Source organism: Xenopus laevis, chromosome 2S (genome assembly GCF_017654675.1).
Source record: "Xenopus laevis strain J_2021 chromosome 2S, Xenopus_laevis_v10.1, whole genome shotgun sequence".
Classification (NCBI taxonomy): Eukaryota; Metazoa; Chordata; class Amphibia; order Anura; family Pipidae; genus Xenopus; species Xenopus laevis.
In genome coordinates this window covers 104,030,118-104,054,117 of record NC_054374.1, presented here as the reverse complement: position 1 = coordinate 104,054,117, position 24,000 = coordinate 104,030,118, and the positions used below count along the sequence as shown (strand labels likewise).

At 36.1% G+C, this 24,000-nt stretch overlaps 1 protein-coding gene across 2 annotated transcripts in view; it reads left to right on the top strand.

The window, feature by feature from the left end:
- Positions 1 to 24,000, top strand: part of tmem131.S (transmembrane protein 131 S homeolog) — a 92,850-nt gene that overhangs the window by 56,589 nt on the left and 12,261 nt on the right. For both annotated transcript variants that reach the window (XM_041584227.1, XM_041584226.1), the window contains exons 18-33: positions 2,043 to 2,147; positions 4,010 to 4,096; positions 5,504 to 5,656; positions 6,179 to 6,254; positions 6,624 to 6,738; positions 9,400 to 9,538; positions 9,690 to 9,799; positions 11,008 to 11,074; positions 11,706 to 11,857; positions 13,007 to 13,149; positions 16,299 to 16,482; positions 19,172 to 19,357; positions 20,668 to 20,826; positions 21,294 to 21,877; positions 23,325 to 23,503; positions 23,708 to 23,838. In XM_041584227.1, the coding sequence (XP_041440161.1) occupies positions 2,043 to 2,147; positions 4,010 to 4,096; positions 5,504 to 5,656; positions 6,179 to 6,254; positions 6,624 to 6,738; positions 9,400 to 9,538; positions 9,690 to 9,799; positions 11,008 to 11,074; positions 11,706 to 11,857; positions 13,007 to 13,149; positions 16,299 to 16,482; positions 19,172 to 19,357; positions 20,668 to 20,826; positions 21,294 to 21,877; positions 23,325 to 23,503; positions 23,708 to 23,838 (2,570 nt within the window). The remainder of the gene's footprint in view (positions 1 to 2,042; positions 2,148 to 4,009; positions 4,097 to 5,503; positions 5,657 to 6,178; positions 6,255 to 6,623; positions 6,739 to 9,399; positions 9,539 to 9,689; positions 9,800 to 11,007; positions 11,075 to 11,705; positions 11,858 to 13,006; positions 13,150 to 16,298; positions 16,483 to 19,171; positions 19,358 to 20,667; positions 20,827 to 21,293; positions 21,878 to 23,324; positions 23,504 to 23,707; positions 23,839 to 24,000) is intronic.

The following is a 24,000-nucleotide window of genomic DNA, read 5'->3' as shown; positions in this document are numbered from 1 at the left end:
AATCCTTGGTAAAAAATTAGGGGCAGGAAAGGAAAAAATGGAAAAAATCCTTCTTTTGTGCCGAAAAGTCATGTGATTTCCCTACCCGCCCCTAATTTACTTATGCAAATTAGGATTTGGATTCGGTTCGGCCAGGCACAAGGATTTGGCCGAATCCGAATCCTGCTGAAAAAGGCCGAATCCTGCTGAAAAAGGCCGAATCCTGGATTCGGTGCATCCCTACTTTAATTTTAGGTCCGTAGATGATGATGGACTGCAACTTCCAGCCCATGCTCCCATTTTATTATATACTGAAGAATTCCAGTAAAAAAAATCAAGTATTAAAAATGTAATCTTTATAAATAGGTATAAAGCAACCATATAAAATAAGTAATCATTAAATCTTGCTTTCATGTTTAGAAACTAAACACATTATTCAAAATTTAATTTTTATTCATTTTGAGCTAGACTTTTTCTATGTTGCTCACAGTATTTAGGGCAATGACACACAGAGCTACTTTTCATGGCTACAAAATAGACAAAATTGATAATTGTCAGTGCTAAGACACTAGTGCTTTAGCAGAGACCGTTGTCAGTGCACGACAGCACCGTGTATCATAGCCTTTAAATAATACCTAATTTACTTTTCTAAATGCCTAATTTGAGATAATATAACAATCCATGCAAGTATTTATTTGCTGGTATTAACAACATATGCCGGTTCACCGCAAATGATTAGCAGTTTCTCAGACAAAACAGTTTGTGTGATATTTTTTGGACCCTATGAATAAGGTAAAACAGTTCATATGATTAGCAGGTTCATGAGTAAAGCAAACAATTCATGCAGATAATTTGTTAGAAATATGAGCATAGTGAGGCAATCTTTGCTAACAACTGGCTAATCTTTGTTTGCAGAACAGCACCAGACTGTAAATCTTTTTGTTTAAAAAGCCTTTATTTCAGCTTAGGGCATCACAGCAACGTTTCAGGCCATGTGGCCTTTTATCAAGCTTGATAAAAGGCCGCATGGCCTGAAACGTTGCTGTGATGCCCTTATCTGAAATAAAGGCTTTTTAAACAAAAAGATTTACAGTCTGGTGCTGTTCTGCAAACAAAGGTTGTTGTGATATCAGTGGAAAGTGGCCACTGAGGAACGTGCACCAATTCTCTAAAGGAGAGTTAATCGATGTGCTGACTGCTTTTCCAAGATAACAACTGGCTAATGACGAGTATTAAACTGTTAATCAAATTAGCAGGTTTATTGGCACTGTAAGCAATCCATGAAAACTGAAGGACATTTTTGCAACAGATTCATTGCCCAATAAAATAGAAAAGTAAAATCATACAGCAAGCAATGTCTGATGTAGCCACAAAGAAATGCATAGAATAGATTCCAATAATATTTGACACCTCTTTTTTTCTTTCTAATCAAGATTAGGAAATTCGTTAGATGTCACTCATGTCTTTTTCTGTTTTTTTCAAAACCTGTTTCCTGGGTTTTTGTGTCTCTCCCCATAAGGGCTGGGACACACTGGGCGATTTGGGGAGATTTAGTCGCCTGGCGACTAATCGCCGCGACTTTCCACGACCAATCTTCCCCGAATGCCTCCCCTCGCTCTGCGCGTTTTCCGAAGTCGCCCGAAGTTTCCTCGTGAGGCAACTTCGGGCGACTTCGGAAAACGAATCGCCGCGTGTGATTAGCGCAGTCGATTTTTCATTTTAGCCAGGCGCAGAGCGAGGGGAGGCATTCGGGGAGAAAAGTCGCTGCGATTAGTCGCCAGGCGACTAAATCTCCCCAAATCGCCCAGTGTGTCCCAGCCCTAAAGGGAGTATTTTTGTCTACATTGACAATTTGTCTCCTGAAACAATGCAGCAGAATGCAGCTGATTAACAGACTGGAGGAGCCCTTCCTTCTGCTATATTGTCAGAACTAGAGAACAAGACGGATAAACAAATACTACTTTCACATGCAATTACATTTATATAGTGTAGTAATAATAATAAATAATGTGCTTTCAGTAAGATTTCACATTGCTTTCAGTAAGATTTCATATTGCTTTCAGGTTATATTAACTTCAGGTTTCTATGCGGTGTTCCGAGTCTCCCTAATCGCTAAAGATCTGGAAGGATCCTATGATGGAGGCATACAAGTAACAACAGATTATGAGGTACTACTTTTTAAGATCCAGCGTTATGTGTTTTGCATTTTTAAAACAATATATTTTTATCTCTCACTTTTTCTGCACTGAACTCTTTGCTGATAGAACGTGATGTTATTTTTTTTGGGTGTGTTGCCAGTAATTGATATCTAGTGAGCCTGCTGTTTGCTTCCACACCTCTTACCTCCCTCTTGCTCTAAAAATAGCTGAAAGCTGAAACCATGGCATGTTTCAGGGAATGAGTGCAAGCGTGCAGTTTGCAAAGTTTCTTTATTTCATCTTGGTTGTTACAATTAACTATTCTCCTTGTGTCATAAATGAAATTAAAGGATTTTAATTTGATTTTTGTGTTCTAAATGAACTGCAGTTTTTTCCTTTGGCTTTCATATACATATTTTAACTGCCTATGCTGTTTAGCTGTATGGAGCTGCTTTGAAATATGTTTTTTTTTGGAACAGTATGTTCTTTTAATGTTTTGAATATGAGCCGTTTTATATATATATATATATATATATATATATATATATATATATATAGACAAATACAAGATTCCTCTGCACTCAACCCATTATCAATATATTTAAGACACCGACATTTTGTGCATACTGCTACTGAAAAATGCCTTACCCTTTAAACAAAACAGGGATTGTTTGTCCATATATTGCAATATATTTAAGCTGGCCAACTACGTCAAAGTCATCCCATATCTGGCCAGTCCTATGCTCAATTTTATCTGATTCATTAAGAATTCTATGGTTTAATTATACATTTTATAAAAGGGACGAATACGTTTTACCTGCAACTTACTAGCTGCTTTCAAAGTAAAACTCCCAAACTTGGCTGCCCTTTTATTAGACACCAGTGGGTAAAAGGGCAGCCAAGTTTGGGAGTTTTACTTTGAAAACTATATCTATGTATATATATATATGTATATATATATATATATATATATATCATGTAAAGCAAGGCACTCTCACAGGACTTGAGACCTTTGTCAAGGTGCCTTGCTTTACATGATATTCTATATGACTTCTCTGCGATGTGCACCCAGGCATAAAAACATATTTCAAAGCAGCTCCATACAGCTAAACAGCATAGGCAGTTAAAATATGTATATGTATCATCAGGTGACAGAACTCCAAGGGATATAACAACCAAAACAAAAAAGAATGATCAAAGTTGAGACTTATTTGGATTAAATAAACCTCAACTTTGATCATTCTTTTTTGTTTTGGTTGTAATATTCCTTGGAGTGCTGTCACCTGATGATTTATTTACAACTTTAAATGGACTGTCACCCAGGTATTGCTGAACTTTTGGTTGTTTGCAGCTGCTTGAATTACACATACTCTCTCACACACTCATTAAATAACCCCAATAGGTTGCTTCCAATAAGACAAATTATATTTTAGTTTAGTACAAGGTACTGTTTTATTATAACAGGCAAAAAGGAAATCATTTTTAAAAAATTTGATAAAACTGAGTCTATGGGAGACGACCTGTCATAATTCCTAGCTTTCCGGATAATGGATCCTGTACCTGTATAGGGCCTGATAACTTTGTATAAAGCAATAATAGGACATGAGAGAGCACAAGAGCGTAATCTGCAACTAATGAGGTGTATAAATCAAAAGCAAAAAGGACAGGTGCCTTGTTAAAGTAGTTTTTATTTAAAAGGGAATAAGGGTGAGAGACCCGTGCTAACATCTTATAAAGCTCTGATTATATCCGATAGGATATTGTGACACAGTATTCATAATACAGTTACTTTTTTATTATAGTAAAGAAATTGGTAATTTGATGATTAGTAATAAGTAATGTATGTGAATACACTGCACCTCATTTTATTCAGTGCTGTTCTTTCCTTTTAGATTCTAACTGTTCCTGTAAAGGCAGTGGTAGCTGTGGGCTCACTGACATGCTCTCCAAAGCGCATAACTCTTCCACCTTCCTTCCCGGTAAGATAATTATTTCAGAATACAAACTGTATCATTTTATAAGCTTTCTTAAGATGTGCCTATTTTGTCTTGTGTCTGACTGTTCTTTTTGTATTCACTCAGTAGTAAATATTGCTAATTTAAAGGAGAACGGAACCTTAAAAATGAATATAGCCAGAAATGCCATATTTTATATACTGAACTGTGCGGTACACACTCTCAGCGGGATTTATACAGCTGTTGAGAAGCTAAGCTTAGGGGCTGTCGCAAATCATCACGCTAAAAATATGGTTTGCCTTTCATATAAGCTGATGCTACAGAGCTGATATTTACATTCTGATGCAAATTATGCTGGTATCTGAACTACTGTGTATCAATAAGCTGAATGATTTTCTAATAAACCTTGTATTGTGATATTTATAATATATAAAGTGACAGCTCAGTAAGTGACAGCGGCACAGAGCATGTGCAGTGAGTCAGCAGAAAAGAAGGTGGGGAGCTACTGGGGCATCTTTGGAGACACAGATCTTCCCCGCTAAAGGGCTGTGGTTGCCTTGGGCTGGAACAGAAGCTCAAAACATAATGTGCAAAACTTTTTCCCTACTTCTTTGATAAAGTTTTAGTTCTCCTTATAAGACCAGTTTTGCCCAATGCACAGCCTCAGCTTCTCTCTCCACCTGCATTTTCTCAGCAGATGGTTATAAGCTGATGTTTTTTAAATCATTAATACCCAGACTGCGGGGCTGCATTTTTTAGGAGGACCCAAAGAAGTGGATGGCGAATGCCGAATGTTATAGTCTGTTGGGGTGCATATTTGCACTATAAAACACAGTGGGTCTATGAATGTCTAATGAATTAAGGAGGAAAGGGGGATGATGTAGCCAAATTTTAGACCACAAAGCAAAGTATGAACCCAAAAAACTGAAGATGCCTGCTTTAAATGATTCATAAATAAAACACACACACACACACAATATAAGAGGGAAAATGTAATTTCAACAGCTCTTTGTCATAGTAGATTTCAAAGGCCTGCATTCCTAAAAGAACTTGTGTGTGCACCCCAAATCTTTTTTTTTTTTTTTTGTAACTGAGCTGGAAAAACAAGATGTCACACACACACACACACACACACATATATATATCTCTATATATATCTCTATATATATATATATATATATCTATATCTATCTCTATATATATATATATATATATATATATATATATATATATATATCTATATCTATCTCTCTATATATATATATATATATATATATATATATATATATATATATATATATATATATATGTATATATATTCAAGTAGCATATTCAATGACATATGCAAATCTTTGTTTAGTGTAACAGTTTTAACTGCATTGTATATCCGAAAGAAAGTCTAAATGTCATACTATTTTTTTCTTACTGCAGGGAAAAGTAGTCCACCAAAGTTTAAATATAATGAGTTCCTTCTCACAGAAGGTGAAAATACAACATATACGCTCCTTATCGGAGGATGTTAGATTTTTTTATAAAAAATTACGGAGCAATAAAGATGAATTAGAGCCTGGAAAGAAATCAAAGGTAATCTGATATTTTACACTTCTGTAAGTAAAACAGAAACAACAACTTGTCCTGGGTAATCCAGTGCAGAGGAGGACCGGGGAAAGTTATCTTCCAATCATAAACAAGTGACCAAACCCCATTACAGCTGTAAGCTATGCAAGGAAACAGCACAGTACTTTCCTATTAACACTACATTTGTTGATGGTAATAATATTTGGATTACACTCAATTTTTATAGAAAAATAGAACTTTGAACATACATTTAACCTTGGGCAGAATGTAATTTTTTTTTTCTTTTTTTAGAAATATTCTTTATATTATTGTATAAAACATGGGCAGATTATTCTGTCAAGAAAATATACATGCTCACTTTAAAAAACCAAAGGGATTGCATTTTTAGTTATGGGCTACATCTAAACTGCCAAGCATAATGAGGGAAAGCTTTTACTTCCATCCTCTTTCAGAAATACTGTTGCTTTGCAGGGTCTGTAAACTATACCTTATTGCTCTGTTTGGACTTTTGTTCTTTTGTTTTTATAGATTGCACACATTTATTTTGATGCTGCTTTAAATTGTGGAGACCACTGCTATGTTGGACTTCCTTTTTTACTTAAAAGTAAGTAGTCCTTATAAATTCTGGTACATAAAAAGCAAGTATTTTCTTTTATCACTGTATAGCTTACGTATGCATTAAAATATGTGACTGCTAACTGTTCATTAGGCCCCCCCCAGTGGAAAATGTATATTACTATCCATACACTTGACGCATTATGTTTAATTTAATTAAAGTTTATGATCTCATATAGCACCTTCAACTTTTAACCTAGTTTTCTGTTTTCAAAAAAGACAACAGTAAAATTCTCAATAAAGCTCCCTTTCTAAAAATACTTCAAGCATGCATCTTTCTAAATTAAATACTTGTTTATTTTTTTTTTTATTTGGCTGTATGTCATTACATGGTTTTGACAGCGTTCTTACCTCTTAGGTGAATCAAAGGGACAACATTTAGCAATGCAGGAGTACATGTGGGATTCAGACTGGGATAATTATGAGAATTTATACAAGAAGTGGTCAGAGATTCGTGAAAATGCTGATAATTTGTAAGTCAACCTTTAATTAGTTGAATGTATTTGCAGCCAGCTTATAAATGTATATTATATGGAAGGCCAACATATCTAGTTTCATATATTAGGCTTATGTCTGTATGGAGATATGTGTAGTAGTAGTAGAAGTAGATGCCTCTGAAAGGATGTTAGCAATTTATTCTCAAATATTGGAATTGAGGAATAGGTGCATAAGGCTAACATTAGTGGTAGGGCGTAATAGGTGTTGCAATTTTCCAATAAAGATTGGAATTTTGATTAATTTAGGATAGGTTGAATTTTAGCATGCTGCTAGGTCTAAAACTGTACAATTTGGCTGATGTGAGCAGTGTATTATCAGAAGGAATCAACAAAGGCAGCACTGGAAAGATCATTAACACAGTTCGAGCAGTGATAACAATAAGGTAAAATTTGGACAGTTGGAAAAGACCAAGAGGCAATTTGTAATCCTGGGACAGTATTGGAGTGTAGATTAGATATAAACAAAACTTTGAAGGAATAGTTGTGTAAAAATAAAAACTGTGTAAATAGACAGGCTGTGCATAATAAAAATGTTTCTAATATAGTTAGCCAAAAATGTAATCTATAAAGGCTGGAGTGACTGGATGTCTAACATAATAGCCAGAGTTAGTCAGCGACTTGAATGGGACCACATGGGACATAACTGTTCAGTGAGTTTGCAATTCATCTTCAGCATTCAGCTCAGATTCAAAAGCAAACAGTTATGACCCATGTGCCCCCCTCAAGTCACTGATTGGTTACTGCCTGGAAAACCAAGGGAGCTGCAAAGCAGGAAGTATACTGAACACTTCCTTTAAAGAGCTGTTATATTGTAATTTGAAATTATGCAAAATGCAGGCCATTGAAATGGAGACTGTCATAGTTACATAGTTAAATCGGTTTGAAAAAAAGACAAAGTCCATCAAGTCCAACCCCTCCAAATGAAAACCCAGCATCCATACGCCCACCCCTCCCTAGTTTCACACAAATTCTATATACCCATACCTATACTAACTATAGAGTTTAGTATCACAATAGCCTTTGCTATTATGTCTGTCCAAAAAATCATCCAAGCCATTCTTAAAGACATTAACTGAATCAGCCATCACAACATCACCCGGCAGTGCATTCCACAACCTCACTGTCCTGACTGTGAAGAACCCCCTACGTTGCTTCAAATGAAAGTTCTTTTCTTCTAGTCTGAAGGGGTGAGCTCTGTTACGGTGATCCTCTTTATGGGTAAAAAGTTCCCCTGCTATTTGTCTATAATGTCCTCTAATGTCTTGGAGACAATGGTGATCATTGCTGTTAAAAGCTATATAGGGCTATAAAGAGATGAGTTAAAAGAAGATGTGTTTAGAATCTGCGAACATTTGAGCAATGTGGTTGCAGACAATTCACTTTTTTTTTAATTATTTCTTTTGAGCACAGGGGACGTTTATTAAAGCATACAGATTAAACATACAGCAATCACAATCTTGATATAAAGCACACAGTATTGATAATTGGGTTTATGGATTTAAAACATGAATCTGCACTCATCAGGAAAGGCCAACCAGCCAAATGCTGGGAATACTGTCAGAGGTGGATAGATTTCCTCTTCCCAGTATAGTATCCTCACACATAGGCCCTGAGACTCAGTCGGAAATCTGTCCTAGGTCAAGGTATCCCTGAATTATAAACCAAAAGATTAGGCCACAAACATTGTAAAACAATCAAAAATTAAGCCAGTAGGGGGGAACCCAGATCTTTGCCAACCCACTTCTGTGTCTAGAGCTTTTCAAGTTGCTGTCTGTTTATTCTGTATTTTTTTTTTTATTAAACTTTACCTAAACAAAGAAATAAGTGAAATTGAATTGTCTGCAACCACCTCGTTCATTTTGCTTGCACAGTTGATTAAACCTCAATACTAGTGCTCTTAATAAGGGTCTACTAACTAATGTTTGCAGTTTCTAAGCACATCTTCTTTCAACTCACCCCTGTATAGCCCTATATACTGTAGCTTGAACAGCAATGATCACATCATCTGCATATGCATTTTGCTCTCATTTACAGACCTCAGAGCAAGGTTTGGTCTGCCACATTTACAATTGCTTTACTACCACAGTCTAAAAAGCTGCACTGTGCAGACAAAGTTCAGACACTTCACTTATTTAAAACAGATTTGATAAATGGCAATCAGTCTTATTGCTACCTCGAAAAGGCTGCATACGTTTTTGCGAGAAAAGTAGAAATCAGTGTCAATTATACTGACTTTTCCAACATTCGTTCAATGAGTAGAGCTTGTGCTGAACATACTTCTTGCCTATAGTTTTTACTGGGATATATCTGTTTTTTTTTTGTTATTTATAGCTCTAAAAAAGGCAACATTTGAAAATGAAACATTTTACTTCCTCATATCAAAGAGCAATGTTAAACAAATGTAACAGTCAACTGAGAAGCCTCTGTATTAATAAGAGTAGTGGCATACAGGAAGATTTGTCGCCCGAGATTGTCAAATGTCCCGAAAATGCCTCTCTATTGCCAGTTATTGGAATCACTGGTGGTATTTCCAACGTATTTCTAAATCGCCCGAAGTGTATCACACTGCTGCTATTCTGAACACAACTGTAGGATTTCCAGTGCTGAATTAATCGGTATCTTTATTTGTGCCCCCAGACTTGAAGTTGCATTTGAGGTTGACGCTGACCTCCAGAAAAATATCCTTTCAGATGTGAAAGCTGAACTTATGTGGCCTTCAATTGTTAGTTCAGCAAGATACATTCGTTTTCCATTGACTAATACCAACAGCTCAACGGTGAGTGTTGATGTTGCTGCAGTTCATATCAGAAAGGTTTTCATAGAAAATTCCCCATGTCTCCAGAATGATTTTTAGTAACAATGTGTTGTTGTTCGTTTTTTTTTTTTTTTTTTAAAGAACATTTTTAATCTGTATTTTTATGCAATAGGTAGAAGAAGTTTTGTTAGAAAATCCTTCTGATGCTCCAGTTTACATCCAGATTCTTCCACTGGCTCTCTATTCTAACAATTTGTTTTTGTTAGAAAGAATAATAGACCGGTATGTTCACAATACTGATTACTGATTTTGCTTCCTTCTTAAAGAGATACAGGTATGGGACCATCTGTATTTTTATGCAATAGGTAGAAGAAGTTTTGTTAGAAAATCCTTCTGATGCTCCAGTTTACATCCAGATTCTTCCACTGGCTCTCTATTCTAACAATTTGTTTTTGTTAGAAAGAATAATAGACCGGTATGTTCACAATACTGATTACTGATTTTGCTTCCTTCTTAAAGAGATACAGGTATGGGACCTGTTATCCAGAATGCGCAGGGCCTGGGGCTTTCCGGATAACGGATCTTTCCATAATTTGGATCTTCATACCTTAAGAAGTCTACTGGAAAATCTTTCTGCTTTTAATAAGGATTAATTATATTATTATATAGATCAAGTACAGGGTACTGCTTTGTTATTACAGCAAAAAAGGAAACCATTTTTAAAAATGTGGATTATTTGGATAAAATGGAATCTTTGGGAGATGGCCTGTCCATAACTCGGAAATTTCTGGATAACGGGTTTCAGTATAACGAATCCCAAACTGTACCAGAAATTAACCTTTTTTTACATCTATGATAACATTGTCTTTGCATACTATTTATAATTTTGCCATAAAAGTATTTGCCAGATTCTTTTAAATTACCTTTCTTACCCCCATGTTCCTCTATGTGGGGGCTGCAATATTTCTGCAGCAGTAGGCAATTAGCATTAGAAACTCTTAACTGACAGGTTGAGAAGGGACAGTCAGGTTTAAAAACTTGAAGTAACAATTATTTACAAAAGCAGAACTATTAGTGAAAAACTATCAACGTGACCTATTGGTAACTTTTAACGTAGATAAATATTTTGAAAATAAATTTTTAGTGTCAGTATCACTTTAAGCTGGGTACAAGTTGTAATACAGTTTTAATAAATCATTGGCCAGAACTAATTGTTTTGCAGTTGCCATAACAACCATGTCTCCGTTGGTGCCCATTAATCCATTTGGCCACTAATAAATGATGACAATTGACTACATTTTTTATAGTGTTTCATTTGTAAATAGCTAAGCGCTAATTGCCCACTAATGATCTGTGTGTTTTCTTATCTTTCATGATATCCCACAAACTTTTTAGCAAGCCACGCTTAGTAACGGCATTGGGTTGGGTTTTTAAGATTAAGAAAAACTGAATTTTTTTTTATTTTTTTTACTTTCTTTGTTTTCCCACAGATTCAACATTAGTAAATCATTTGATATAGACATGAAAACCCTTGAATTCCAAGTGTGCAAAAATAATGTAAGTTCCAGGGAATTTTTGTTTTATTTATGGAATAGTTTAATATGTAGTAGCGTGTTTTATATTTATGTTTGTGCATTTCTGCCTAAATCATTTTACAGTATTGCAAAATTTCACATAATGCTCCCTTAAACTGGATAGAAATGCTGTACCGGGAAATACTTATAGTATTTGTTTCTTTTTAACTTAGTTATGGTCGGATGAGTCTTGTGATGTATTCTTGTTCATTAGAGTTGTATAAGGAAATACCCTAGTGAAGGCATGTTACATATTCACCCATGTAGGGCTGAGAAAGATGCCTGCAATGTTTGCAGGAATGACTTATTTAATTTAGTGGCACTTGGTTCATTTTGACCAGTGATTCCTTTGAGTGGGAAACAGCTGCAGTCAAAGCACCCATGTCTGCCTGGCACCACTCTTGATGTTATTACATGGCATTATTATTATTACATTGCATTATTACTCGCTGATAAACACGGAACAGGTAGTCCACTACCCCATAATGCTTTCTTGAGTGTTTTTTTCTGTAAGGGTAAAGTGAAATAACTTTAGACACCATGTGCTAGTTAGCTAATGTGTAAACTTATATTCAGTAAGGTAATTCACCTATATTTTTTTTTACCCTTGCAAGGTAAAACCTGTACAGAGCAGTCACAGCTTTGTGGAGGGCTCCTCGCACCACTCCGTACTGAACCTTGTTTTGAAATCTGGGGACAAACAAAATGTGAAATTAAAATTCACTCCAGTTCAAAATCAAACAGTATCCTCTTTACTTATTGTTAGGTAAGTATACTTGCTTAAAAGGAATACACAGTAATTAGAACTCGCTTGAAAAGAAACAGAACAGCAGCTGAAGGATTGCAAACTCCTATAGGCTTACAATTACAGACATGAAAAGACATATACAGGCATGAATTATTAGACGGATGGATAAAGTAAAGTATATTATTTGTGAATATGGTTGGGCTTTCAACCTTCAGGGAAGCATTTTATATTTGCACTTTGTTTGAATAGTGAAAATCATTAGAAATGACAACGAACTGGCGCTTATCTCTAACATTGACCAAATGTGCACCAGTTTACTAACAAATAGAAACCAAATAAAAATGCACTTTTGAACTATGGAAAGTTTTTTGCTGATTTGTTGGAAATGGATGTTATGCACTGTTAGTAAATAGCTCCACACTGGGGCTTATTCATAAACATTGCACACTTGGGCAATAACCCATAGCAACCAATCTAATTGGGGTTTTTTTCTTTTCAATTAGCTGCCAGAAGAACAAAGAAAGCAAATTTGATTTATTGCCATGGGTTACTGGCCAGGTTCAACTTTACTCAGTGAAAATAATAAATAATGTTTGAATTAGTAAAGAAGAATGCAGAATAAAAAATGAACCCCCATTAAGGGCAATTAAAATTAAAATATTGTATAGTGATTACTACTCAAAAATACATTTGCAGCTGTACATGTGGAAGCTGTATACTATTTGTTTTCAGCTGACCATGCCACATGTCTGCTATTCTACTGCGCCCCCTTCTCTCATCATCGCAAGGTTATTAATCTACAGAAAGAGATATATAAGGGGGTGGCCATAGAATGCAACAACAGTGGCATCTTATGCCACCTAAAACCTCAAAACCTTCATGTGAACATGAATAAATCTACTGCCAATCACAACTCAGAACTAGTCTTGTACAACTCTGGTGCTAAGACATTAGTGAAAGTTACATTATTCTACAGCAAGGTGGCTCTGGTTTTCATTGTAGACATCACTTGAACAGGAGAGATAGATCTAACTTACCATCTGCATCCTAAGGAAAATATTAAGGCAAAATGTATGTTTGATTATACACGATTTTGTAGCATGTGCAATATTATACTCACCAGTCTTGAAAAAAAACTAAACTACAATGCTTTCTGTTATTTTCCAGAAATAATTTAACTGTAATCGATGTGATCATAGTAGAAGGGCAGGGAGCAAAGGAAAATCTTAAGGTTGCGGGAAAAGCACCAGGCCCTGGAAGCTCATTGCGGTTTAAAATCACAGAAGCATTTCTGAAAGACTGTACAGATAGTAAGTTAATAGCTAATCTGTTGTATTTTTTCTTAAATGATGTGACCTCATTTCCATTATATTCTGTGGACCATAGGTCATAGAAAGCCTTTGGATTTGCATGCATTTTGTTGTGAAGACGCACACACCACACCACCTACCATTGATAAATAATTAGCACATGCTTCTTCTTCTTCCTCCTCCTGTAAGGCTGTGTCCAGTCAAGTGTCAACGTCCAACCAATATGGCCAACTGCTATATGAGACGGGAGGCACATTTATTAAAGAAACAGTAACACCAAAAAATGAAAGTGTTTTAAAGTAATGAAAATATAATGTACTGTTGGCTTGCACTGGTAAAACTGATGTGTTTCACAAACACTACTATAGTTCATATAAACAAGGCTATATGGCACAGGTTAAATAGTGGATAACAGATAACATTATGTTCTACAGAGCTTATCTGCTGTGTAACTTGAGCTTTTTCTCCTTTGAATAGCTGCCCCCGTTGCTACACATTAGTTTCTTTATATAAATAATAGAAGCAAACACAGCAGTTTTACTAGTGCAGGGCAACACTGCATTATATTACTTTAAAACAATCGCATTTTTTGTTCCTCAAATATCGAATTCATGTCAGTTTAAAAAAACGTTTTTTTTACTTGAATATTCGAAAGTTTATTAAAAAAACGAAAATGTAAAACTCGGACGGATTTTAACGACTAGAAAAACTTGAATCGAATTCGACCAAACTCGATTCAAGTTTTTTTCCAAAAAAACTTGAATGTCAGGAAGGCTACAAACACCTGCAAATTGGTCACTGCAACTCTCCCATTGACCTATACAGTAGTTCGGCAGGTTTTAGGTGGTGAATAGTCTAATTCGAATTCTTAAATGGCCAGAGTATGATAAATCTCGAAAATCAAATTCAAATTTTTTTAAAAAAAAACTCAAATCAGTTTTGACCATAAAATTTTTTTTAAAAATTCCTGCCCCTGAGAATGCAGTTTACATTGATCTTTTTTCCCCACTTGCCTCAACTGATCTGACAGGGACATGTCTCATAAAGTAGACATTAGCGTCAGGAAATGCTAATTCAACTAATATTCTGAAAGCTTATGATTTCCATACTTTAACTAACTGTCTATGCAATCAGTTGGTTTCTCGGATCATTTTTTATAATATAATAATGATTTTATTGGATGACCAGTAATAGATATATGACCATTTTGATTATTTAGAAATGTCCCTAAGTTATAGTTTGTCTTATTTGCAAACCGTTGGGTTTGTGGTATTGAACTTATCACACTCTCTTTTCATTAATCCCCTCCTCCCTTTATTTTTTGTTTTTAAAATTACACTACTAGGTTATTTTTAATCTAATATTACTGACAGATATTGTTCAGCTAACATTATTTTCATGTTTATAATTTGACAGATCTCTCTTAATTTGAGGTTAAATTTTGCGATAAATGCAGGAATCTTCACCCCCGCCTCACTATCATCTCAGTTCTCTGGATGAAGGACCCATTATCCTTCATGTTGGTTAAGTCTGTTTGTCTTGCAGCTTCATGTTGTTGCAATATTATTTAAGACTTTCCTGTGAGAGTATTGTATTCTCCTGATGGATGATAGCAGTGAGCATTATTGATTGTGGCACAAAAAAACAGCTCTTCCTCCATGGAATACTATATGGGGCCTATTTATCATGCTGTGTAAATTGATTAACAGCTGTGTAAAATAAATTGCGACATTATCAATGTGTTTGTTTTATCTTACACAGCATAAACACAAAAAAATGGTTTGTAAACAAGATGCATTAATGCCATCATTTCCCATAGTGGCTGCTTACTTTCACATGGGATTTTTACACAGTGGTACGCGGTTGCTGAAAATCCATACACAAACCTGATCAGTACATACATCATAATAAATAGGCCCCTGTATGTATGTCCCATCAACGTCAGGATTCCATAGTCCACAAACCACGTGTATTAAAGATAAAGCCAATGTTTCACTCTCCTCTATGTATTAAATATGGAACCCTAAGGAAGGAAGAAGAATAAGGGGCAGACTTATTAAGGGTCGAATAGTAAATTTGAATTTTCAAAAAAATTTTGGTGTCACAATTCACACATTTGAATTTGAAACCTGGTAAATTCATGTACAAGTCAATGGCAGAGATCCGTTGAAACCATTTGAAGATGTTAATATGTGAGTGCCATTTTATAGGGCTAATTTACAAGAACAATTTCTTTGTGCACAATGCAATTACATACGCGGCATCATGTTGTTTTTTTAACCAACAATGCACCATTTCTTCCCATTTTCCCAGTGTAATTACAGCAATAAGAAAGCAATGCCCTTACACAGTTGTATCCAAAGCATTTTAACACGTGCAAGTGCAAAGTACAAAAAAGCAATGTTTTACCCACAATGCAGTGATTATCCCAATTGCACCTACAAGGTGGTGAAACAGCTGACACCATTGCAGCCAATGCATTAAAGCACATGTAGTTGCACTTTAAGGAAAATTAAGTACAATTAGCTGAAAATGACACAATTTTGATGGCAAAAACTGGAAATTAAAACCGACATCGGATTTTTAGATTTCCTTTGGCTCAAATTGGAATAGGAGGCAGCGGCACTGAGTGCAACTATGCGGAAGTGCAAGGAGTGGTTTTGGAAGAGAGTACCTTTAATGAATGGTACCAGTTCAGACAACTGCAATTTCTTCCTCCTGCTTTCCATAATGTCTTTTAACACTAAATTTATAAATATTAAGGCAGGGCATGCTCTTTGTATATCTTTTATTTTTGTTCCCTTTTGCTAATATTAAAAGTAAATCTCAAGATCTGTGATATAGCAAATTGATTATAGTTATATTAAATAGGTTTAAAAAGTCTTAAAATATCTCAAAGTATAGATTGTCACTTTGCTTGTTAACAAAATATTGGCTCTGTACAGTCTACCCCTCGTCTCTCACTGAAATAATTTCCAAAAAGTAGCAGTGCTAAACTTGCCCTCTGTTATACCTGCAACCTGAAACCAAGTATGTACTTACAATCCGTGTAATGTGTTCAGCTTATGCAGTGATATTGTTTAGCATCTATAGGTGAGTAGACTGATATTTAAATATATTTGTAAGGCCTGTCTTTCTCCTTTGGTTAGAAGTTAAACACAGAGAACCAAACTTCACAATGAAAAGGACATTTAAGATTGAAAACACAGGACAGCTTGACGTGATTGTTAAATCCATGGAAATCAGTGGATATTCCTGTGAAGGGTATGGATTCAAGATTTTGAATTGCAACGAATTACTTGGTCCTAATGCCTCAAAGGAGGTTACCATATTGTAAGTATTCTTGACAACCATAGGTATCTTTCACTAATGTATACAGTACTGTGTGTACCCTAGTATTGTGGGGCTGATATAATGCTGATACAAATAAAAGTTCCTCTGCAATTTAAAAGTAAGATTTCTGATTTCCCTTCTGATTCACTAGCTTTTCTACCATTGATGTCAAGCCTATAGTTTTCGGCCAAATTAAATTTGGCAAACATAGAGCTAAGCTCTTTTAGTATGATAAAGAAGAATCAACTGGAAGGCCTTGTATTCTTTCTTGGCCTTGTACCAACCTGATTCTGTTTCAAGTCAGGGATGTTTTGGAGCTCAGTGGCACCCTAAGGTGGCCAAGTTGATGCTGCCCCCAATACTTTGTGTTGGGCAGATCAAGAGGGGGCCTCATTGCTAATTTAAAAATGTGAAATTTGTATCTTGAAATTACCATCAGCAGCATTTTTTTTTGGTTATTTGCTGGTTGCATCTGCCCGAGGCTAGTTTCTTAACTCTCCTCATGATAACAGCACCCCTGGTCCTAGTGTCACATGAGGAAGAGTCAGTTGGTCTGAAACGTGTTTAAAATAAACTTAAAAAGTTTTGCACAAATACAAGGCTCTCCAGTGGATTCTTCTTGATCATTGTACAGTCATATGAAAAAGTTTGGGAACCCCTCTTAAATCTTTGGAGTTGTGTTTATCATTGGCTGAGCTTTCAAAGTAGCAACTTCCTTTTAATATATAACATGCTTATGATGGAAAGAGTAGTATTTCAGCAGTGACATCAAGTTTATTGGATTAACATTACATTAGAACAGGTGCATAAATTTGGGCACCCCAACAGAGATATTACATTAATATTTAGTTCAGCCTCCTTTTGCAAATGTAACAGCCTCTAGATGCCTCCTATAGCCTTTGATGAGTGTCTGGATTCTGGATGGCGGTATTTTTGACCATTCGTTCATACAAAATCGCTGCAGGTCAGTTAAATTTTATGGCTACGGAGCATGGACAGCCTGCTTCAAATCATCCCATAGATATTCGATGATATTAAATTTGGGGGGACTGTGATGGCCATTTCAGAATATTGAACTTCTCCCTCTGTATAAATGCCTTTGTAGATTTCGTGTTTAGGGTCATTGTCTTATTGGAATATCCAACCCCTGCGTAACTTCAATTTTGTGACTGATGCTTGAACATTATCCTGAAGAATTTGTTGATATTGGGTTAAAATCATCCAACCCTCGACTTCAGAGACAGGCCGGGCCGGCCAGGCCCCCTAGGCAACCTGACTTGTCGCACAAGCGCAATTACACAGAAATAGCAGTGGTAGTTGGGGAGTAGGGGGCCGGACATGGGTTAGGCCACAGAGAAGGTACGTGCCTGGCGCCCCCCCCCCCAGCTTTACGCCCTAGACACATGCCTACTCTGCCCCTAGTTCCGGCCCTGCTCAACTTTGACAAGGACCCCAGTCCCTGAACTAGCCACACAGCACGATGGAACCTCCACCTGCTACATTAGGTAGCAGGTGTTTTTCTTGAAACGCGGTGTTCCTTTTCCGCTATGCAACACGCTTTTTGTTATGACCAAATAACTCCATTTTTGTCTCATCAGTCCAAAGCACTTTGTTTAAAATGACTTTGGCTTGTCTAAATCAGCTTTTGCATACAACAAGCGACTCTGTTTGTGGCGTGAGTACAGAAATGGCTTCTTTCTCATCACTCTGCCATACAGATGCTTGTAATTACATTTTCGGCTGACCCAGCTAACTTAAATGAGCATTTATTTCTTACCAACATTTGCTACGTCTTTCCTTGCTTTTTAGGGGAACATACTGACCAGTATTTTTATAGGTCACATTTTAAAGATGTTCAGTTTTCCTTCTGTTCTCCTCTAAAAAGTGTTTCCCAGTAATATGTTGCTGTTGTATTGGCAAAAATGTATTTTCTCAGTCTCTCCCTTTCTAAAGATAAAGGACAGCACTCCAGTAGAAAAGGAGCTGACTTATTGCAGTAATACTGCAGGTGTAATATGCCTTACACGTTTCGTGAGTTATTCCCTTAATCATAGGCATACAAAAATATCAAATCAGGCATGTTGTATACAAATTCTATTTTTTATTTATAAAACCAAAATATTGAAAATCAAATGCTCAATGACTTTAACGGTCAGGTCTTGAATAACTTTTGGGGAACATAAAGCAAAATGTGTGCCCACAGTGGACCCCTCATATTTTTTTAACAATTAATATGCTCCCTTATCCTATATGTGCGGCCCACATATTGTTTCTCACAGCATTTACTTTCCAACAAATATACTACCCTTTTAGTGTTACAGTTTTAAAAGCTATTGTTCTGATAGGAGCGTCCTGTAATGTTTGAGCTAAAACTGGACCCCATAGAAATAACTTTACAGGTCTTGCATGTGGTGGCTCCTCATTTGTTCCTTTTAATGTTACCAGCCATCCCTTGGGTTCTTAGGTGCTGAGGTGACTAAACTGGATACAAGTCTCTCCCTTATACAATAGTCTCTGCAACATAATCTTAAAGGAGATCATGTTATGATCACTATTCCCTAAATGCGTACCCACACAAATCCTGAAGATTGGCAACAAATTATGTTCTTTATGGAAAAATGTCCTTTTATGTGTGCTCAAATAGTGTAGCGAAGTTTTATCATTTCACTTTTTTCTGATCTTTTTAAAGGTTTACACCAGATTTCACCTCCTCACGAGTGATCCGTGAACTTAGAATTGTAACAGCAGGTGGTTCTGAATTTGTTTTTGAACTAAATGCATCCCTTCCATATCACATGCTAGCTACATGTGCAGAAGCACTTCCACGACCCAACTGGGAACTGGCACTTTATGTCATCATCTCAGGGATAATGAGGTACGTACCTCTATTTTAGTTTGTATTTTTTGCATGTGTAACGTGAGCCATGAAAATGAGGCTTTTCATATTTGATAATCAAAAAAGAAAAACATTTCATAATGTCCAGGTGTTTCCCCGGAGCACTAATCTAACAAAGACTTGCACCCTGGCAAAAGCTGCTCTCTGCTCCTCAAGCTGGATAGAAAATCTGGTGTGGAGTAGACTGTAGCGTTAGAGAGCACAGGCCCGTTCACACACAACTAAATGTATGAAGGATCTGACATATTCACTGTTATGGGTCTCTAATCTTTAGCTTACATGTATTCGTTAGCATATTGCTAGACATAATTTGATTTGTGCAACATTTGGAAAATTCTGTATATTCAGGGCTGTTTTACCAAACTTTGCCAGTCTTTATTTTTCAGCCACTTTCTTCTTCTGAAATCTAAAATCCTGCTTTTTTTCCTAAATCTGAAACCCATCATGGTCTTCTTTCCATGTATCTGAAAACCCTGCTCCTTGTTTCCCAGACTTGAAACCTCTTTTGGGGGAAGCTTTCCTTTTAACTTTTGTATCTGCAAAACCATAGCCTTTCCTTAAAAGGGGTGGCTGACCTTTCATTTAACTTTTTGTAATTTTTAGAATGGTCAATTCTAAGATTGAAGTTGATCTTCATTATTTATTTGTTATAGTTATTTTAATTATTTTCTGCCTTCTTCTGACTGTTTCCAGCTTTCAAATGGGCGTCACTGACCCCATCTAAAAAACAAATGCTCTGTAAGTCTACACATCTATTGATAATGCCACTTTTTATTACTCATCATTCTATTCATAGCCTCCGCTGTTCATATTCCAGTGTCTTATTCAAAACAATGCATGGTTGCAAATTTAAATTTCAGTAAATTTAAATAAAGCTGTGATAATAATTAACATGTATTTATAGAGCGCCAACATACTGCGCAGTGTTGTGAACCTTCCTTTCATAAACCTGAAACAGCTCCCTGGTAGATCTAAGAACAGCACTCAATAGTAAAAATCCAGGTCCCACTGTGACACATTTAGTTACATTGAGTAGAAGAAACAGCAGCCTGCCAGAAAGCAGTTCCATCCTAAAGTGCTGGCTCTTTCTGAAAGGTTGAGCTAACCTAGTAACTCACATTTCACAAAGCACCTATAACGCAGTTTTCTTTCTGGCAGGGAAATAATGACTTTATTGAAAAACATTTTCTTTGTAATATGTTAACTTCATTACCTAGTAAAATAAATTCATTAACTCACAAGTAAGTCTAAAATGTTAACTGTCTTTTTCCTATTATTGTCCCCTGCAGTTTGCTGTTTCTATTAGTTATTGTAACAGCTTACTTAGAAGCTCAAGGGATATGGGAACCCTTTAAAAGGCGGCTTTCCTTTGAATCCACACACCCTTCCATTGTTTTTGGACGACCCTTTGACCTCAGAAGAATTGTGGGCATTTCGTCAGAAAGCAGGCAAGTTACTTTGCAAAGGATGTATAATATTATCTGTTATTTATATTGCACCAACTCATTTCCAAATACAGTCTCTGCCCCAGTGGAGCTTACAATCTGACATGAAGGTTATTTTGCTTCATGCAGCTTGAATGGAAAATAGAGAAAAGGTGCGTGCATTTTTTGCACTTGTGAGGTCAGTACATTGTCCGTTTAGTGTGTTTCACCAAATAGAAATATGTCTCAAATTTAGATACGGGAAAGTAAGACTTCTTATGAGAGCACTTCTTTGGCTGCCCATACTCCTGATCCTGTAGCCACTGAGAAGCTGAATTTACAGAGCTGATATGGCTTTGAATTACTATTACTGCTATTGGTTCATTTTTAACAAACTATACACAGTATTTTGTTTGGAACTCTGTTTTTGCTGAAGATTTTAATTAGATGCTGTTTTCCTATTCAATAATGTATTACTTTTACTGTTTTAGCTTTAATTCTCTTGGATCAGACTCAAATCACAGTTCTAACAGAGGGCTATACACAGGGAGTACCTCTAGCAAGACTGGTGCAGGTAACCAGAAGCCATGCAACCCAGTATCCAACCTGCAAAACAGTAGGAGTGCTCCTGATACAGAAATCAGTCGAACAAAGAACAACTCCAATATATCCAGTAAATTATCTTCACAAGCATCTGTTGCACAACCCGGTAGTAGAGCCCCTTATGTGCAAATAGACTCAAATACAGCTGCTCAAAACCAAGCTTTAACCAAGCGCTTCAGGGGCACAAGAGCAAATCAAACTCAAGTCTCACAGGACCAGCTCCCATCTACACAATCACCGTCAGTGCCTCCACCACAAGCAGAGCAGCGAGCAGAAATCTCACGACTTGTCACCAGTAATTCTTCCCATCCAGAGTACTTTCAGGCTGGCAGCAATAATTACAGGCACAGCTCAGATGATTCTGATATTTCTAATCTTATAGAAGCTATGGACAGAGACTTTGATCAGTCAGAAGTCACTCATTCAGATGTGTTTACAGAACAGACTCCATCTTCAGCACTTAAAAATAAAGGTAAATTGCACGACAAGACTTTTGCGTTATTATGAGAATGTAGATTATAAAGACAGATTTTGCCGCCCACCAAAAAAATTTGTTTGCCTTTATAAGTGGAGTTGATATATTGCTTGGAGAATTTTCCTTTGAAAAGGTGAATAGTATCTTTTTAGTATTTGCCTTCTTCTTCTTCTAACTCTTTCCAGCTTTCAAATGGGGGTCACTAAAAACAAATGCTCTGTAAGACTACACATTTGTTATTATTGTACTTTATATTACTCATCTTTCTATTCAGGCCCTCTCATAATCATATTCCAGTCTCTTATTGAAATCAATGCATGGTTTCAGGGTAATTTGGAACCTAGCAACCAGATTGCTGAAATGGCAAGCTGGAGAGCTGCTGAATAAAAAGCAAAATAACTCAAAAACAACAAATAATAAAAAATGAAAACCAGTTGCAAAATGTCTCAAATGTCCCACAGTCTTAGAACCACTACTTTAGAGTCCTGTGTTGTCTATTTCTGTAGAGCTACCAGAACTAAATACAATTATATTGGGTTGATTTTGGAGGCACTTCTTATTTAATATGCCGAATAGCCTTTTTACCATATCCATTTATATCTGATCTTGACTTAAATGTAAAAGTGATACTAAGGGGCAGATTTATCAAGGGTCGAAGTGAATTTGAGGGAATTTTCGACAATCGAATAGGATACTACGACTTTGAATTTACTTCGATTCGAAGTAAAAATCATTCGAATATTCCACCATTCGATAATCAAAGTACTGTCTCTTTAAAAAAACTTCGACTTCAATACTTCGCCGACCTGCCGAAGTGCTATGTTAGCCTATGGGGACCTTCTAGGCCATTTTTCTAAGTCTTCACACATGGAAGTAAAATCGTTCGATCGTACGCTAAAATCGTTCAAATAGAACGATTCGAACGATTTTAGCGTACGATCGGCAATTTTACTTCGATGTGTGAAGACTTAGAAAAATGGTCTAGATTTTACTTTGATCGTTCGATGGCCAAATTTGGTGAAAAATACTTCGACTTCGATATTCGAAGTATTTCAATTCGATGGTCGAATTTCAAAGTATTTTTTACTTCGAAATTCGACCCCTGATAAATCTGCCCCTAAAAACCTACTTTTTAAAATATAATGTACATCCAAAGTTACCTATAGATCACACTGATTTAATTTCTGATGTCGGTATCTCTTAAAAGTCAAAAAAGTTCTTACCAAGCTAGATAGAGTGGTACAAAGTTATTCCTCTTTGTTTAACTATAACTTTTAACACTAATCTTGTAAGTTTCACTGCGTAATTGGTGTAATAAAAAACCCTTCATATTCTCTGGCTTATTTTTAGAATTAAGGTAATACTTTTGTTTAAGCTTTATAATCATGGCTGTGCCAGAAGCACCAATTAGCTTAGTTCCTGACATTTCCTTCCACTTTCTCAGCAGGGAAAACAAAGTCTGTTCAGCACAAATTCAAATTTCAAAAGAAGCAAGAAGAGAAAGACAGAAGAATAAAAGGCAAACAGCCTGAGGATGAATTTAAAGACTCTCTCGCTGATGATGATAGCTCCTCAACCACTACAGAAACCTCTAATCCTGATGCTGAGCCTCCTGTCAAAGAGGTGCGGTGTTATTGTATATGTGCCACAGCAGTTTTCAAAATTTATGTTTACATGAAGAGGGACTTATGCCAAAAGCTGGAAACAGAATCCGATTATAAGAATACAATGGATTTGTGAAAATGATCTATGAAATTCAAATATATCATGTAAAAATATTTTTGGAATACATAATATTCTTATCCTGTAGCATTCCTCTCTTTGCAGGATGGGGAAAAGTTAAAGGGAAAACAAGCCATGCCTGTAAAAACAGAAAAAGAAATTTTTAATGTGAAGCCAAAAAGCAGAAAAGCCCTAAACAACAACAAAAAAGAAAATGTTACTGAGGTTAAGCAAAGGTGAGGACCAGAACAACTTTATAATATGTAGCCTTTCCACCAACAACTGTATTTTGCAAGTTCCTGTACCCACTCTTGAGGTCACTGATTCCAAATAACTTCTTGAATATTCCTTAAACATCATGCCATGTCAGTTTATTATTTAGGAACGAGTTACCTTAT